Source organism: Chenopodium album, chromosome 22 (assembly GCF_948465745.1).
Source record: "Chenopodium album chromosome 22, dcCheAlbu1.1, whole genome shotgun sequence".
NCBI classification, from domain to species: domain Eukaryota; kingdom Viridiplantae; phylum Streptophyta; class Magnoliopsida; order Caryophyllales; family Amaranthaceae; genus Chenopodium; species Chenopodium album.
Genome location: NC_137855.1, coordinates 493493 through 510392, shown reverse-complemented (window position 1 = coordinate 510392; position 16900 = coordinate 493493). Strand labels below are relative to the sequence as shown.

The following is a 16900-nucleotide window of genomic DNA, read 5'->3' as shown; positions in this document are numbered from 1 at the left end:
CGACAATAAAGAGTCAAAATATCTAAATGGTCTCTCGGCGTCTCACAGGGTACTTGAAAAGCAAATCGTCATGATCAATTCTTTTGACTTTAAAATAATCGGAATTTATCTAAAATTGAAGGGGATAATCCACGATTAAGAATTATTGTAAGGATTTTTTTAAATTGAAATGGATGTATGGAGTGTTCCTAAAGTCATAAAACATACCAACATGTCTTTAAATTTCCAAAATCAAATTTTGATCAATAATTTGGATGTTTCAGACATTTGTTATAGTGATAATTAAAAGATGCAAGACAAGATTTTAGCCATCAAATAGTCATCCTAGGTTAATATGGAAGACATTGCGATGCCTAACTTTATCCAGCCGAAAAAATACATGAAAATAAGCCTATTTTGAAAAAAAAAAGTTGAAAAAAAAAAGGAATTCATTGTATAAATAAAGCAACTTAATAACCTTCTTTTATCATCTTAAACTATAATTGTATTTGTTGACACTCTTTCTACTTTCATATCTAAGAATGAATAAGAATACTTCAATGAGGAAGCATAAGTGAGATCATCCTATATTCTTCTGTATTCTCTAATTATTAGGAAGCACCTTGCCTTGAACTTTATTTTATTTTATTTTATTTTTTTAAATTATTTAATTGGTTGGACTTAAGGTTTGGACAGCATGCTTCACCAAATAAGCCCATTAATATATACTTAAAACTGCCTGGTCAACATAATTTTTTTAAAAAAATAAAAATCATAATTTCAAGTCACTTCATTATGACAAAATCATAAGTTCATAACTATTGCGGAGTATGTACTCATCATATCCTCAAATTCCGCTAACTCTTCACAACTCTTATAAAGAAATGAACTTTCATTAACTTTTTTTTCATAACTTTCAACATTGTTTTCCTCTATAAATATTAAGTATACTCGTGCATTATTGTATACCATGACACAAGCACATTCCATCAGTAATACTAATACAAAAAAAATTATTGATTATGATCCTAATCACATGTTCACTGTTATTATAATTACAAATCACATCCTATAGGACAGAAAAATACAATAATATAATTGGCCCAATCTGTCCAAATAAACCTAAAAAAAAAAAAAAAAAAAGTGGCCTTGAAATTTCAGCTTTACAAAATTAATCCTTTCCTAAACAAAGTTATTCCTTAAAGTTTTGCCTTTTTTTGGTGGGGTCTAAACAAATACGGAGTAACAATAATGGAGCCAAATTCAACCGCGCCACTATTGAGTCGGAAACTGAGTGAAAACGGTCGGCAAGGGAAATTACGCCGTCGTAATTCGGTCAATTCGTTGAGAGACGACTTCATTTCCAGGTTGCCTGATAAGCTTCGTTCTGGGGTTGATGATGAATCTTGCTATGATGTTGATTTCTCTAAAACTCATAGTTTAACTCAAGGTTTTTAATTCTTATACTTGTTATTTTTTTTAATCATCAAATGTTAATTTCTCCCTCTTTATTAGTTTTATTTTTTAATCTTCAGATGTTTTATACATGGAAAATAAAATAGTATTGCCCAATTGATTCAATTTTGTATTTCCTGTTTGTAAGCTGATTATAACATAAAAGTTAGTCAGAAGGGAATAAAAGGGGAAAAGGGTGTGCAAGATTCTTGCTAAAGTAAAGTTCTTTTTACTGTAATTGAAAAAGTGAAGTTATTTTCAATTTGCTGGATTCATTTTGTGTTGCTTTGTGCTAGTATGTTATGGAAAAGGGATATTCTTTGATATGGTATTTGGGTGACATTGAATTACTATGTGGATACTAATGAACTTTGTGGTTAAGGTAGGGGTCACCAGGTGGTGCCCCGTGATGTGATATTAAATCTCGTCTACATTATTGCCCTTTTTTTTTTTCTCCGTGTACAATTGAAAATGACATTGAAGTGTAATAATTAATGAAGTTTAGTTGCCTTTATTTGGATAAGAGCTTATGAGCTACTTGTAGCTCATTGCATAATTAAATGGTGTTTTCCCCTTCAATTTTTCATGAAGTGTAGTATGCACTTAATTCAATGATGTGCAATACAACACTTATGTAAGGTTGGGACATGGAACACCAACTTGCTAACTGGTAAGATAGAATTCGATTAGTAACGATAGAGGATGATCTGATTTAATGCATATATGGTTTCTGTTCCGTATAATGATTGTTGTTATGTGGCTAATCTACTTATTTACTTCTCCTAGGAGAGAAAGAGTACTATGAAAGACAATTCGCTACCTTGAAATCTTTTGAGGAGGTTGATCATGTAGTCCAATCAGGTTTGCCGGAAGAGAATGATGATGAACAAGCTCAACACGAACGAGCAATGAAGATATCTAATTATGCTAATATTGTGCTTTTGGCATTCAAGGTATTGTGCTGTAAAGCTATGCTAAGCTTATTTTTTGTTAATAGTTACCTTACTTTTATACTGTGAAATGTGATGATTCAAAATAATCCACTTGATCTTGGGTTGATGATGTTTTTAAGTGAAGGATTAATTTTACTTGTATGCATAAAACATGCTAAGCTATGCTTTAGTGAATCCAGTTTTGTTTATTCTATATGGCCGTTGGTTATTCATTGGGTATGAATGCAGAAAAAAATGATAATGCAGAACAGAATGTGTTGTTCAGAAATGCATCTGTTAAATTATGTCCAAAGTTTACTAAGTCTATTATTTTTGCCTGATGCTTAGATCTATGCTACCATAAAAACTGGATCATTAGCCATTGCTGCATCAACGTTAGATTCATTGCTTGACCTTATGGCTGGCGGTATCCTTTGGTTTACTCATCTTTCGATGAAAAACATCAATATCTACAAGTACCCTATCGGGAAATTAAGAGTCCAGCCAGTGGGAATAATCATATTTGCAGCTATTATGGCTACCCTAGGTATGTGTTTGACCATTTGAGCCTTTAGATCAATTGCTGAGTAGTTTGGAAGCGATGAAGTCAACAAACTTTGATATTGATTTGCAGGATTTCAAGTTCTCATACAGGCTGTGGAACAATTAATCAAGAATGAAGGTGCTGAAAAAATGACATCTGAGCAGTATATATGGCTCTGCGTGATTATGATATCAGCCACAGTTGTAAAATTAGTCTTGTTCCTTTACTGCAGAAGCTCTGGAAATGAAATTGTTCGAGCTTATGCCAAGGTAAATGACTTATAGAGGTATCCGTTTCCATTGTGTTGGCACTGAATTTAACCACTTGATAAACCTCTTTTTTTCCCCTATGCATAGGATCATTACTTTGATGTGGTTACAAATGTGGTCGGTTTAGTTGCTGCAATTCTTGGTGACAAGTTTTTCTGGTGGATAGACCCTGCTGGCGCAATTCTCCTTGCAATATATACGATTGCAAATTGGTCAGGAACTGTTTTAGAGAATGCAGGTAGCTACTTACTACGACTCTTAAGTATTTCTTTCATAGCAATTTCAGAATAAACTTTCAGAGTGAGGTATAAGCATACAGAATAAGGTTTTAAAAAGTTTATAGCACCCGATTAGAAAGATAACAGCATGTGAAGTAGGTTTATTTGCTTGGTTACAATTTTCAAATTCAAGTTGAGTAGCTTAGTTGAACTTGAAAAAACTTGAAGTGATCTCCGCTGTAAGTGTTATGAGCAAAGCCAAGAGACCCCATCATGCTTGATCTTGTCTTGTTATCGCCTGTACATACATGAGTCACACTATTGCTGCTAGATGGGTGCTTCCAGTGAGACGAGGTTGGTTTGGGAACCCGGAGAGTAGTTTGTGAATGAACTTATGATCATGTCTTGAAAGTTAATCTGTTCTATTTCTTGCTGCATTTAGAGTTCCAGAGTATGATACTATGTTAACGCATATTTCTTCTGCAGTTTCACTTATAGGACAAACAGCTCCTCCTGAAGTATTGCAAAAGTTTACATACCTCGTTATAAGGCACCCTCAAGTTAAGCGTATTGACACTGTTCGTGCTTACACTTTTGGTGTGCTTTATTTTGTGGAGGTGAGTCAATTTCCTGATTTTTGTAGTTGTCTTTAATTTCAAGTTAGGCTGATGAGACTATTTTTCCCCTTTTGCTGGAGAATAGGTTGACATCGAACTACCCGAGGATATTCCTTTGAAAGAAGCACATGCCATTGGAGAGACACTGCAGATTAAGCTAGAGAAACTACCTGAAGTCGAGCGAGCTTTTGTCCATTTAGATTTTGAATGTGAACATAAACCGGAGCACACTGTTTTAAGCAAGCTGCCTAATACTGATCCTTGATTATGAACGTGAACACAAATTAGAAGCGTGGGTTTCCTATACCATCAATTTTCTCATTTTTTAATCTAATCTTCAATACAAGCCTGGATTTGCGATATTGGGTGCACCGTGCACGTCTAAACTGTGTTTCAAATCTTCAAAAGTCACTATGCTACTATCATTTTTGAATGAACACTAAGCATCAAAATACTGATTACCCCAAGCTACTGTGAAGAATACATTCATTCAAAACAGCAGTCAGATTGCACAACTAGGAACAGGTTAAAGTTTACAAATTCTAAGAGCAACAAGTTTGTAGTATCGGCCATATGTAAACTTTTTTTTTTTTTTAGGAAGGCCATATGTAACAAGGGACCAGCCAGCATGTACCATTATATATGAATATATGATTGAAACCAACCTGAATTCTCTCCATTTACAAGGTCATATCTCACACTTTACCTGCAGAATGTGGTGTGTATGCTAATCTGGAACGACTCCTTACACTGCATAAGTAATTTTATAACCAGATCGTGATATAATTTGATGTGATGATTAACGTAAAGTATGTAGATAACCAGATTTCTTCAAAAATACTGTAGATAACCAGATCGTGATATAATTTACTAGAACAAGTAGATTTCAGAATTTGGTACAGTAATAAATAGTGGTAATAGAATTGATTTTATAAGTAATTACATCAACTTCAAAAGCTCATTGGTTTACTACAACTCTAATTCTGTGGACGTCAACAATCTTAGTAGGCTGAAGTGCTGAACTGTTGTAGGATGATGCCAAAAACCTAGGATCGAATCCCGTTGCTCCATAAACTATAAATCTAGGGGATAAGGGGAGAAGTATGATCAACATTTAGAGGCACCCTACATCTCAAAAGCTCATACATCACATGGTACAGATCTGGCATGCATACTAATCTGGGACTCCTCTCTACACACCAAGCTGCTTTGCCGCCAACAATTAGTCAAGTATGAAGATGATATTCATATCATGAATATATATACTACCACAAAATTTCAGGTATTGTAGTCTTCTTTTGCAGTATACAGGTTCAGGTTGCATAAGATATGAGAATCTGCACCAAGCCAAAACATTTTCAGGCATTTATCCAAAAATCAGAACATACTAATGGAAATAACAGTCAATTTATTAGTATAAAAGGTCTGAAGAAATGTTCGACTCTTTTCCTAATGTATTCAAATTACCAGTACAAAACTGAATTTTAGTATACTAGAGAGGATAAAAAAGGCAAAACTAATATGGAGTTTTTAGTCTTTTTGGAAAATCATGACACATACTTGATTAGAGGAATCGAAAACAATGTGAAAACTAATTATGACAAAGTAATAAATTGTACACAATAGTACCCACAGCATTGATCTAATAATTAACCATAAAGAAAAAGATACAAAGATCTGAAGTTCAAACAGAGGGAAGTCATACTCATGTGAATGAAACTTACTTAAGAACCTGGCAATAGCCGACCATTATACATCTTATCCAGCAACTGCTTTGCTTCGGGCCTTCTCAAAAGTCCTTTGTTATTTGGCAAGCCAGTACCCAAGCAAACAGGGCAAACGAGTTTTCCTCTACCTATACATCAGGAAAAGTTCAAGGTAAATGAAGATACAGCCACAATCAGTAAACTCAGAGTCAGAACCATGTATTGCATTGATAAATGAAGTCTCAAAGCATAAGGAGCCAAAGTTAATAAGTTCTTACCATAACAATTAGGACATTCTGTAAACTCATATACATCTTTAGCACGCTTTCTATTTAAAGCCTTCCATTTTCCTGTACCACCACACATATCACCTAAATGAAAAGGCAAAACAAACAACTTATACAACATAAAGTAACAGTTGAAGCTCTAGCAGATATACGAGGAAATGATAAAAACATCTGTGAAATCATCATGCTTTCTTTCAAACAGCCTACAAAAGCTCCTACATAGCATGTCCTTGTAATGCGAGGATATGTCCCAAATATTGAAAGACTTAAATTTAACCCCAAGGACATGCGAGGACTTGTCCGCAAAATTGAAAGACCTATATTCAACCAAGAATAGATTGACACATAAATTCAGACGAACATCATCGCTCATAGCATGGTCAAATTCCACAGAAAGACAGAGAATAAGTGAATCCATTCTCCCAAATTTGCTTGCAATCTGAAGATTGCAACTATGAAGCCCAAACTAGCAGATACCAGCTTTTATCAAAGACCACATTCATGAAACAAGGCAAACAGCAATACCTAGGTCTTACTTACAAAAAAAATCACACCAGTTAATTTTTAAATTATACTCACATATGATAGCACCACTACCGCCACAATTACGGCAGACTGCCCTCTCTTTTCCTTCAGCAGCAATAGCTTCTTGTCTGGACAGAGATTTCCCAGAGGGGCTTATCAAAGTTATAGATGAGCATAAACACGCAACGCAAAGTCGCCGAGAAGTTACAACTTGATCATCCTGCAACAGCAATATATAAAGCTTCAGCATGTTAGCCCCAAGTACTCCCTCTAAGTAGAAACATTAAATCTCCTCCACATCTTCATACTCGAACTTGGCTCACCTTTCATTTGATGGCAACAAGCCAACAAAAAAGTAAATTGGTAAATTGACATCTTATTACTTTATTAGCTTATAAGAGAAATTCTCTAAATTGCAGACTGTCAATACCTTGCTAAACCTTAAAATCTCCTAATTGTAACATTAATACATTATTATATATACCACAAAGTTCTCAATCAAGAATGCCTCAGCATTATTACCAAATAGTCCATGTATTAATAATTTAATATGTATCAATAAATCATTAAAGATGAGAGATTAATGTATGATATGCTAGTTCAACAAGTAATGCACAAAACAACAATTATATTAATGGAACAACAACAACAACAACAAAGCCTTCGTCCCAAAATGATTAGGGGTCGGCTATAATAAATCAACTAACCCTTAAGCTGCTAGTGTTCGATGAGCTATCCGAAGCTCCGGCAACATTACCGGAATTCTCATCCTCCAAACTCGATCTCACGCGCAATCCAACCGACTTGGAATTCACTAATAACCAAAGATAGAAACTAGTGATAATAATCAGAACATTAAAACAAGAGTGCTCAAATTTTGATATGTTATTACCAACAATTGCAAAATTTATCAATTTCTTGCATCCTTGATACCAATAATTGCTATAAATTTTATGGGAATTTTAAAATATTGAAATTAAAGATACTATTAACTCCAAATTCCCAGGGTATACACAATTAAATGAAGAGTTTTAGTATTCCGCAACACAAATTGTGATTCAACTGCCCAACTTAATTTTATTGGATATATATGATAAAATATGCCATGAAACAATCAATGTTCTGCAAATTTTACAGAAATAAGCAACAGATAATTATGCAATGAAACGATCAAAGTTCAGCAAATTTAAGCATGAAAACAGCAGAAAGAAAGTGAAATATACTTACAATTGGAGGGCGAATTTCTGGATGTAGGAGAGAGCTGGGAAAACAGTGAAGAGTAGACTGTGGATGAGAGATAAGGCAGCAACACCCCCATATTCTCTCTCTATCTCTTTGTCTCTCTATTTCTTCTCTTGATTACTACCACCCGTGTTCATTTTGTGCTTAGTTAAGTAATGTAAAGATGGGAATATGGGATGACCGTAGGTCGGGTCGGGTCGGGTTAGGTTGGTACCATGGCTGGATTATTCGGGTTGAAGAATGGGATAAGACCGGGCTTTGGATTGAGCTTGATCGGGTTTCGAGTAAATCTTGGGTTTATCAGAGATAGGGTTTTGAGTAATTGGGTGGTCCAAGAACACCACGTCATTTGTGATTCTGGCTTATTTGACAGACAAATAAAGGCATGAATAATTCATACCAGTATGTAATGATTAGTTTTTTTCTAGTTGAGGTTGCAAATGACATGGTGATCTAGAACCTTACCTAAGAAAAAATGGTGATCTAGAACCAAGAGATGATAGATTGATTGATTGAGAAGGATTCACAATAATAAAAGTTTAAAAAATCCATTGAGTTAAATTTATTGAGGGCTTGAAGCTAATGATCAAGATCACTAAATAGTAAAATAATCCTTTCAAATTAATTAAGGCATCAATGATTTAATTATCCCAAGAACGTGCTACCTTGTGACAATTTTCGTTAGCTTTATGAGCTTGTGACCCAATATGGTTTTTAAGCTTAACATTTAACGGCGTTATGAGCTTGTAACCCAATAAACCTTAACATTTAACAGTGTGATTATGCAGTTGTAATGGATCAAATTATGTGTTTTGAGAACGATTCATCTTTTAAATTCCAAAGTTATGCATGTTTGAAACTACTCTCTCCCATCACCATTACGAACTCGGAACTACCATTAACACCAATTATCTCTGCCTGACAATTCCCCTAATGAACGAGTTCACAAGTACACAAAATGAGATAACTCGCTCAAACTTGTAATTGAGAATCTTGATAGGTGTGAATCAAAATCTCGAGATAATATAAATAAAAATCATTGTTGGATCGTTATCTTACCTATAAAACAGGCACGAAGGGAACAGAATGAACATAAATAGCACCACTTTATCGATTGTAATTGACAAAGGAGGCCACTAGTGGTGACAAATAGCAATACAACATACAGGGACCTGTTTCACACATAATTGCTTAAGAAACAAAGTTCCCCAACTTGGCTGCCAATTCCATCCCTTACATAACGAAAGGGCCAACTGATGAGTAAGAAGGCCCTCATTCTGTTTTTGTCATATTTTCTGTTACAACTTGCTAATTACAAGAGTATCATGAAACAGTTCTTCCGTAGCACAGACATGCAAGATACAGATTCTTCGCCCATTTATCCTGCAAGATATGACAAAGGGTGATCAGTACCATTTAAGGTCCATCAAGATACAATATGCTCTGTTTATAATCGGCACTGTACTTGCACGTACTGGTTTTACCTCAATCAAGTGCTAAGACAGTAAGACCTAGTATCACTTATCCATAAAACTTTATAAGATATAATCACAGAGCATGCATCAGGTAAATTGACGCTCATTCCAAATGAAAAAACCTATGCCCCTAAGGAGACTTTACAACACTCAACAGCTTTAGAAAACAAAATGATGCTTTGGAATATAAAGGACCTGTTCATCTTTTACATACTTCAAGAGGAGAGACAATTACAATTTTATATTATTGAATTAACATACCTTAACATGTGTGCTTGGAAATTGAGAGGTCCTCAATGTTTCCTGAGTTTCATCACCTGGCCTGCGCTTTGGCACACTCAAGACAAGTGCAGATTGATCAATATTAGCAGCTGTTGAAGTTATTCGATAACCACTGTCCCAGCGCTTGTGAATGCCCTCACTTGGGTACAAAAAATCTAGCTCCACAACCTGGAAACAAAAGTAACAGAAAACAAAAGGAAGAGCCTTCAGGATACTGTCCTATCCAATTTACATCTCGGAAATGATAGCACAACCACTAAATATGATATACACCCGATGACCAGATATAATAATCACATATACCATTTTCAAGTGACTGGATATAGCTGTCATCAGCCCTTAAAAATTACTGATATTCCGTATGATACCCCATTACTTTGGAACAGCTGAGGGGGAGTGCTATTACAAAAGCTAAATTAATATGATAGGCAGATCAGAATGATGTGACAACTGAATATAGATAATTACAAAGTCCAAATGAACATACTATTGACACTAAGAAATTAAGACTGGCAGAGGACCTGCTCTTTGCAAAAAGAGACACGGGAAAAGTGTTTCATATAAAGACAGAAATACCATAAATAAGCGGAACGACAAAACTCTGGCAAAAAAAGAAAAGGCAAACAAACATCAATACAACACTAAAAGGCAGTGACAAAAAAGTGTAACTTGAAAATTTTCAAACAGCTATAGAATATGGAAATTCATACTAGAGATTGAAGTATTTAAAACTTTAAAACAAAAATAGCAGTTTAAGACTGCTGACTGCGTAAACCCCTCCCCTCCCATCCCACTATCCCAAAGGCAGAGTAACCAGTATGGTAATTCTGCAGAAGTTGTCCTTACAAACTGACAGTCCTTCAATATAATTTTAGTTCACCTGCTGCAACTGATCAGCAGGTGTTTTTTTTTTTTTTTTTGAACGGGAGAACTGATCAGCAGTTAACATTAGTAAAAAATAGGATCATGAGATCCATTTCTCTGGATGAGAAGTATGTAACTCATAAGTCAATGCAAATGGGTATATGCTCAAAATTCAACCATCACGCAAAAAAAATGCAGACATACATTAAAAAATACAGGCAACTAAAGAGCGATCAAAAACAGCAAAATGTGAGACATAATTATCTGGTTCCAAAATCCGTACCTGATCACTAAAACCAGCATTACGGGACATGACAACACCCCATCTTGATCCAGCAGTAGCCATTGAGGTGACATGAAATCCTTCTCTCCATTTCTTATTTATCCACTTGAAGGGAAATGCATCACTCACTTTGTAAGATTGCTGGGTGTATTGAGTACCTGAGAAAACACCTCGTTATTTATTGAAAGGAAAAGATACTTGTAGTCAATGCATAACATGATAACATAACATGATTCCGAACTGCAATCATAGGTATCAACGTCAATGGATGAGAAAACTAACAAAAATGATCAGAGACCCATATTCTTCCTAACTTAGAATTTAATAAATCTTGGAACACATATAGCTTATCATGTGAACATAACATCACCAAGCCTTCCAAACCATGCACCAATCATAAAAACCAGGGGGGTCCCTTAAGCCAAAAACGGGGATTTTGAAACACATATAGCTTATCATGTGAGCATAACATCACCAAGCCTTCCATACCATGCACCAATCATAAAAACCAGGGGGGTCCCTTCAGGCCAAGAACGGGGAGAAGAGCCATTGCAAGTGGAGCAGATTAAAAAATGCAAATAGAGCCAAGAAACTCAATGCAAAAGATGGAAATAAGAAGAACCACTACACCATATGATAAAAGGATTGTTCCATGGTTGTCAATGAAAAAAATGGTAATGCTTCTTAATTGTAACATAGCATAAGGCCTTAACACTAACTCCATTAATTGCAACACTTGCAATTTGCACAACATTCTAGGCATAATGAGAAACAATGCAAGTGGATTTCTAACCAATGTGATTGTACAGTAAAAGAACTTCACAAAAGAGGAGAATAGGTAGAAGTTAATACAAATAACCCAATTTGATTCCCAAGGGCAAAAGTATGCTAATTAAATGGATGAAGTTTTAAGAGTTGCCAAAAGGAAAGTGCTGGATTTGAACATAACAAGTGTTGCAATTTGAGTAGACGAAGAAAGTATTTAGTTCACACCAAGCTCATTTCAAAAGAACTGGCACATGAACGCCAGCCTACAGTTGAGAGACTGAGAGAGGCAAAGACAGAACATCAACTATCACCTCTCCAACTTGCTGGGGGAACTCAAAGCTGAAAGAAAACGTAAGGGGGGGAAAAAACCTACCTTGTGCAAACAAGATTACCCAATATAAGGCACACAGGACGAAAGTCAATTTTTATGATCATCCACCATATTAAAAGAAATAGTTTTATGACAAACCTTTGGACATCACCACAAGGGAGCTACCATTGGTAGCACCAGCAACAGAACTAATGTAAAAGTTCTTCTCCCATTGTTCCATGATCCACTCCTACAAAGTTTTAACCATAAAATATCATTGACAAACGATTCAAATAATATAGAAAGTATAACAACATACATACCACAAAAATAAATAGAATATATATAATTTCAATAATCCATTAAAAAATAAGCCTACCTTATGCAAAAATTGAGTTGATAACTCGTAAATTTGATGAGTAAAGCCAGTGCCCGCATCCATAATCAACGCCCACAGGTTGGAACACGATGCCACGGAGCTTATAAGCAAGCCATCAGCATTACCTCTCTCCACATGCTGTGCCAATCGACCATCAGCAACATTATAATGGTACCTACACCCAAACAAAGATTCATCAATGGGCAAGGCGCAGTATCTTTATTTATGTTTAAACCAAATCAATGATTAGCATAAAATTGGCAAAATTAAGAAATCTGCAATAAAAACAGGTGGGAAAAATAGAGATTGTTGTAATTTGTAAATGTCTGACCCTGATAGTGGAATATTTAAAAACGTCAAAAACCAACCTCTGCTTCATAGGTGATCGTGCATTATAAACTGAAATCCACTGGGTAGCTGGAACACCCATACGGACCTTCTTCTTTGGTTGCCCATCATCATCTTCGTCAGCATTTAACCTTCCACGTTTTTGTCCAACTTGATAGATGATCTAATAGGGAAAAAAATAAAATAAGCAGGAATCAGTATAAGATGCTAGCAAACAGAATTTCAATGAAAAAAAAAAAACTTAAAAGACTAGACACAGCTGTATTTACCTTCTGAGCTCCATCAGTATTTATAGGCCTTATGGATGGATTTGGTCCAATCAACCCATCAAACAATGATATCAGCTTAGAATAGTTGGGCTCTTCATCAAATTTCATATTCACAACTATTTCAACAAAATGTTTAAGAGGCGTTGGGCAAAAACAGCACAAAACTTCAGGGGAGGTTCCCATCTTCTTTTTGCACACCAGAAATGATTTGTTATCACCCTAAAAGTAATGATGAGAAAAATGATGTTAGGCTTAGATTTTAGTAGTAGCAGGCAGCAGCAAAATAGCATAATTAAGCTGAAACAGCTAACAGGTACCTGGTACCCTTGCCAGGGTAACCTTCCCTTCAGAAGAAATATAAGTGTATATGCAAGAGACTCCAAGTCATCTCTTCTGCTGGCTGTTCGGCCAAGGTGGGCATGTACACTGGCATATCGAACTGTTCCCCTGTTAAGTATCATATCACATGGTATTAGGAAATCAGACTAAATTAGTAAAAACAATACAGATTATTTATAAACCTGGCCTTTGTTTTACCTGAACATATCAGGACGTTGATCGTATTCAACATGCTGCCCGCTAGAAGTATCCCTCCATTTTGTAGCTGTAACATTAAGCCAAGACAATCAATAACAAACAATATGACAGTAACAAATAGAGTTGAGGATTGAACCTACAAGATACGAAAATTACCTAGTCCGAGATCAACAAGAAACAATTTTTTCTCCTGCGAAGTAGAGGGCTGGCCAAGTAAAAAGTTTTCTGGCTTCACATCTCCATGCACATAACTGATATTGATGTAAAACACGACATAATTAACATTCAAAATCTAAAGTACCAAATTTCAATTCTAAGACATAACAGAAACTTTTTCAGATGTGTCTCTAGCTATATGATAAGACAATATTAATGAATGCATTAGTGTACCCTTTAGTATGCATCTTCTCGAGAATCGATAATGACTCAACTGCTATACAGGCAACCATTTCAACTGACATCCTGCAAAAGTGCAAATTCATCAAATGATTGGTTATTCCATACAAGATGGTCAAAGTACAAACAAAACAAAGTGAAGAATAAGAAAGATCATTCCTATCATGGCAAAATCAGACAGACACACATAAATTGTTTGCATAAAGGAAGGCATTTGAAGCAAGAACTAACTTCGAAGAACAAAACAACACAAAAAAATCAAATCACTACTACTGAACTTCATCATTCTCATCAAACATCAGCTTCTTCCACCAGACTCAGCAATATTATTTAAGCTAACGGTATATCACCGATGCAGCGTTGCTCAATTCTAATAGGGCAATTGACAAAAGAAAACATGACTCTAGCTATCATAAGCAATTTATCTACAAAATTCAGAAATAAATAGTTAGCAAAATTTATACAGAAGTTACACCACAAAAGTTTGCCAGTTTATTTCTTTCCATGTGCACCACCAGATTGATTGCCAGGGGGAAGGAAAAAAAATGCAAATCTCCTATTCTATCAAAGCTTAAAAAAACTAATAGATATGACACCACTTATATCCTATTCTATCCAATAAGTGTTAGCCATCCCTGGCACCTATACACCAGATGTTTTAGAAAATTATTGAATTCCATGACAAATCCAGACAAGTTTCTTCCTATATCACTAAGTAACAGGCTCACAATTTTGCTTACTCATGCTATTGGACATATTCACTCTACACACAACTCAAAGCCTCAAAGCCTCAAACCATTTCCAAAAGCCTATTAATAAGGTGGTGTTTCCCTTGTGCATACAATAGAACTCATCCACTAAATTAATGTCTTGGATACACTCCAAAGGAGCAATAGCAAGCAATTATACTATACAGCAACTCCAATTAGAATCCCTTGCAGGAAAACGATGTGTAAAAAACAACACATATTTTTCTGTACTATTGCATCATGTTACTTGAGAAAAATTGATTAAAGTTGTAAATCATTAGGATGCAGTACTTTGACAGCAATAATGGCACCATAATAGTGACTATGGCATAACCACCACCTTGACTAAACTTTAAAGCAATCATAAGCACAAAGGTAATCCCAATTATATCAAGCAAAGATGACACAGAGTACTTACGTCTGCCCAGAAGAATTCCAAACATCCCACAAGCTCGGTCCGAGCATGTCCATGACCTGCAAATGAGTGATTAGTAGTGAACATATCCAGGTAGTCAGGTAGATACAAGCCTGTAAAAGAACAGGGATAAGTGGCCATACCATTACATAATACTCTCCTTGCCTCCCTTTGTAATGCACCTTGGGCACACCATGGCTACCACCAAGAGTACTGCAATAAAACAAGATTGAAAAGCTGTATTACAGCAAAGACATTCAAAGTACTCAAAAAAAATTCAGTCTTTGGGGTTTCTCATACATACTTGTAAACTTGCCACTCATATGGGGGACCATAATTACAGCCTTTGCTGTTCTTATGCTCAAACTTCAAAGCCACCTACGAAATGCAAAATAAAAATCCATAAGCACAGTCAAATAAACAGTTATACTGAAAGCATATGCACTCAACTATCTCATGACAAGGATAAAAATTGATTCAATATCAACAATGAATGTTCATTTTCAATGTTTAACAACAAACAAAATTTGCATTGAGCTTCAGTTGCTTCAAAACAAGACTAGCCAACATGTTAAAAATGTTAATCAAAACATATATAGTAGCATTACAGCATACATAAACAGACACAAATGTATCACACCATGATAAAACACATTACCTCCAAAGCCCCGACACCGGTGGCACGTTCATTAACACGACGCCCCACGAACACCTGACCAAACCCACCTTTCCCTAACTTCCTCTCCACCTTATACAAAGGGGAACCACCCACTTGAACCTGAAAAACAATCAAACAAAATCAACCCAATTCACACATATAATTTCAATTCAATTATAATCAAAATTTACAAATAAAAAAACTTACCCTTTCAGGAAAAGGGGATTTATTCCCATCATCATCCTGACCAGTAGCCTTATTATTGGCACTTAACCCACCACTATCATCACCCAGCATTTCTTCTTCCTCCTCTTCTTCCTCTTCTTCTTCCTCTTCTTCCTCCTCTGATTCTCTCTCCTTTGACTGAGTTTCTTTCTCAGAGACCACAATCACCGGAACTTTACTAACAATCTTCTTCTTATTACTATTATTATTGTTATTAATTTTTGGGATTTCTACCTTTTGTTTTCCCCTCTTAACAGCTAACCTAGTTCTTGGGGGATTCTTAACAACAACCCTTTCTCTCTCCTCAACAACCTTCTTCCCAGCTGCTTCCGCCGCCTTCGCTGTTTCTCTAGCAACCGCGGCGCGAGTTCGAATGTAATTACCAACCAAATGATCAGATTTCTGATTCTTGACAGAAGTACGACGTCGGTTTACCCCTCTTTGAAGCTCCGGCATGTTTCTGTTCCCATACAATCGGCGTCGTAATTCTCAGTTTTCGCTAGGGTTACCATCATTCGATCTGTTACGACCTGAATTTTGAATCCGATTGCATTTTCGATGTGATCTTCGACTAAATTAATTTTAAAAATTGATCGAATTGTTCAGGGAAATGTAGAGTTAAGGGATGAAATTAGGGTTAAGGATTCGAAGAAATTGGGGATTTTTGTAGAGAGGTGGTTTTCTTCCTTACTAGGGTTTGTACTTTGCAGTTTCGAGTTTGTACGATGATGAGAGAGAGAAAGAAGATGAAGACTGATTTTTTTCTTTTTATTACTTGGATTTCTATTTATTTTTTTTCTATCGCTTTTTTTATTGATATTTTGTTTATTTTTAAATTTGGTTTATAAATAAAATAAAGTAGAAAAAAACGAGAAAATGGCTTTATATTTTCTCTGAAATTGTGGAAAAATAAAATAAAAGAGCATCGCTATTTATTAGCGTGACAGCATCCAACAGCCCATGGGTATGTTTGGTATTCCACGTTTCTTTTAGCTTTTTTTCACGCAACTCTTGTGCATGTATGTGAAATTTTTTTTTTTATTTTTTTTTTATTGAGGGAGTACCGGAGTATATAAAAACCAATCTCAACCGCTAGCTTTATGAAGCAATTAAGCAAAAATCGGTTGCAATTACCTCATCGAACCATACTAGGATAGCATTAGTTGAT

The 16900-nt window shown here is 35.5% G+C and overlaps 3 protein-coding genes across 4 annotated transcripts; 1 reads left to right on the top strand and 2 right to left on the bottom strand.

The window, feature by feature from the left end:
* Positions 1-1117: 1117 nt before the first annotated feature.
* Positions 1118-4678, top strand: LOC145604553 (metal tolerance protein 4-like). The gene is made up of 7 exons (XM_081660439.1): positions 1118-1429; positions 2221-2387; positions 2715-2913; positions 3001-3179; positions 3267-3417; positions 3884-4014; positions 4100-4678. The coding sequence occupies exons 1-7, from the start codon at positions 1231-1233 to the stop codon at positions 4277-4279; spliced, it is 1206 nt and encodes a 401-aa protein (XP_081516565.1). The 5' UTR covers positions 1118-1230; the 3' UTR covers positions 4280-4678.
* A 216-nt stretch (positions 4679-4894) lies between these two features.
* LOC145604765 (protein PHOTOSYSTEM I ASSEMBLY 2, chloroplastic-like) lies at positions 4895-7892 on the bottom strand. 2 transcript variants are annotated; one of them, XM_081660712.1, is made up of 6 exons: positions 7760-7892; positions 7240-7346; positions 6587-6752; positions 5999-6091; positions 5739-5869; positions 4895-5351 (listed from the first exon to the last, which is right to left on the bottom strand). In XM_081660712.1, exons 1-5 carry the CDS (start codon positions 7848-7850, stop codon positions 5739-5741), a joined length of 588 nt encoding a protein of 195 aa, XP_081516838.1. In that variant the 5' UTR covers positions 7851-7892; the 3' UTR covers positions 4895-5351. The 2 variants fall into 2 exon arrangements, with proteins under 2 accessions (XP_081516838.1, XP_081516839.1); XM_081660713.1 differs by having other exon boundaries at positions 4895-5218.
* A 951-nt stretch (positions 7893-8843) lies between these two features.
* LOC145603509 (casein kinase 1-like protein HD16) lies at positions 8844-16498 on the bottom strand. Its single transcript, XM_081659425.1, has 16 exons — positions 15715-16498; positions 15508-15627; positions 15154-15227; positions 14993-15062; positions 14853-14908; positions 13680-13751; positions 13446-13540; positions 13290-13356; positions 13070-13199; positions 12753-12971; positions 12504-12646; positions 12136-12310; positions 11916-12006; positions 10679-10836; positions 9511-9699; positions 8844-9157 (listed from the first exon to the last, which is right to left on the bottom strand). The coding sequence occupies exons 1-16, from the start codon at positions 16186-16188 to the stop codon at positions 9098-9100; spliced, it is 2193 nt and encodes a 730-aa protein (XP_081515551.1). The 5' UTR covers positions 16189-16498; the 3' UTR covers positions 8844-9097.
* Between the last annotated feature and the right edge of the window lie 402 nt (positions 16499-16900).

What these genes read in the sequence shown, in the direction of transcription:
- LOC145604553 (XM_081660439.1), top strand. Translation starts at nt 1,231, where the DNA reads ATGGAGCCAAATTCAACCGCGCCACTATTGAGTCGGAAACTGAGTGAA. An exon ending in TTGTGCTTTTGGCATTCAAG is followed by an intron (nt 2,388 to 2,714) that starts GTATTGTGCTGT and finishes CCTGATGCTTAG; the next exon opens with ATCTATGCTACCATAAAAAC. An exon ending in AACTGTTTTAGAGAATGCAG is followed by an intron (nt 3,418 to 3,883) that starts GTAGCTACTTAC and finishes TTTCTTCTGCAG; the next exon opens with TTTCACTTATAGGACAAACA.
- LOC145604765 (XM_081660712.1), bottom strand. Translation starts at nt 7,850, where the DNA reads ATGGGGGTGTTGCTGCCTTATCTCTCATCCACAGTCTACTCTTCACTG. An exon ending in CAGAAATTCGCCCTCCAATT is followed by an intron (nt 7,347 to 7,759) that starts GTAAGTATATTT and finishes TTTGGTTATTAG; the next exon opens with TGAATTCCAAGTCGGTTGGA. An exon ending in CGAACACTAGCAGCTTAAGG is followed by an intron (nt 6,753 to 7,239) that starts GTTAGTTGATTT and finishes TTGCTGTTGCAG; the next exon opens with GATGATCAAGTTGTAACTTC.
- LOC145603509 (XM_081659425.1), bottom strand. Translation starts at nt 16,188, where the DNA reads ATGCCGGAGCTTCAAAGAGGGGTAAACCGACGTCGTACTTCTGTCAAG. An exon ending in GAGAAGATGCATACTAAAGG is followed by an intron (nt 13,541 to 13,679) that starts GTACACTAATGC and finishes CATCAATATCAG; the next exon opens with TTATGTGCATGGAGATGTGA. An exon ending in CGATCACCTATGAAGCAGAG is followed by an intron (nt 12,311 to 12,503) that starts GTTGGTTTTTGA and finishes GTTTGGGTGTAG; the next exon opens with GTACCATTATAATGTTGCTG.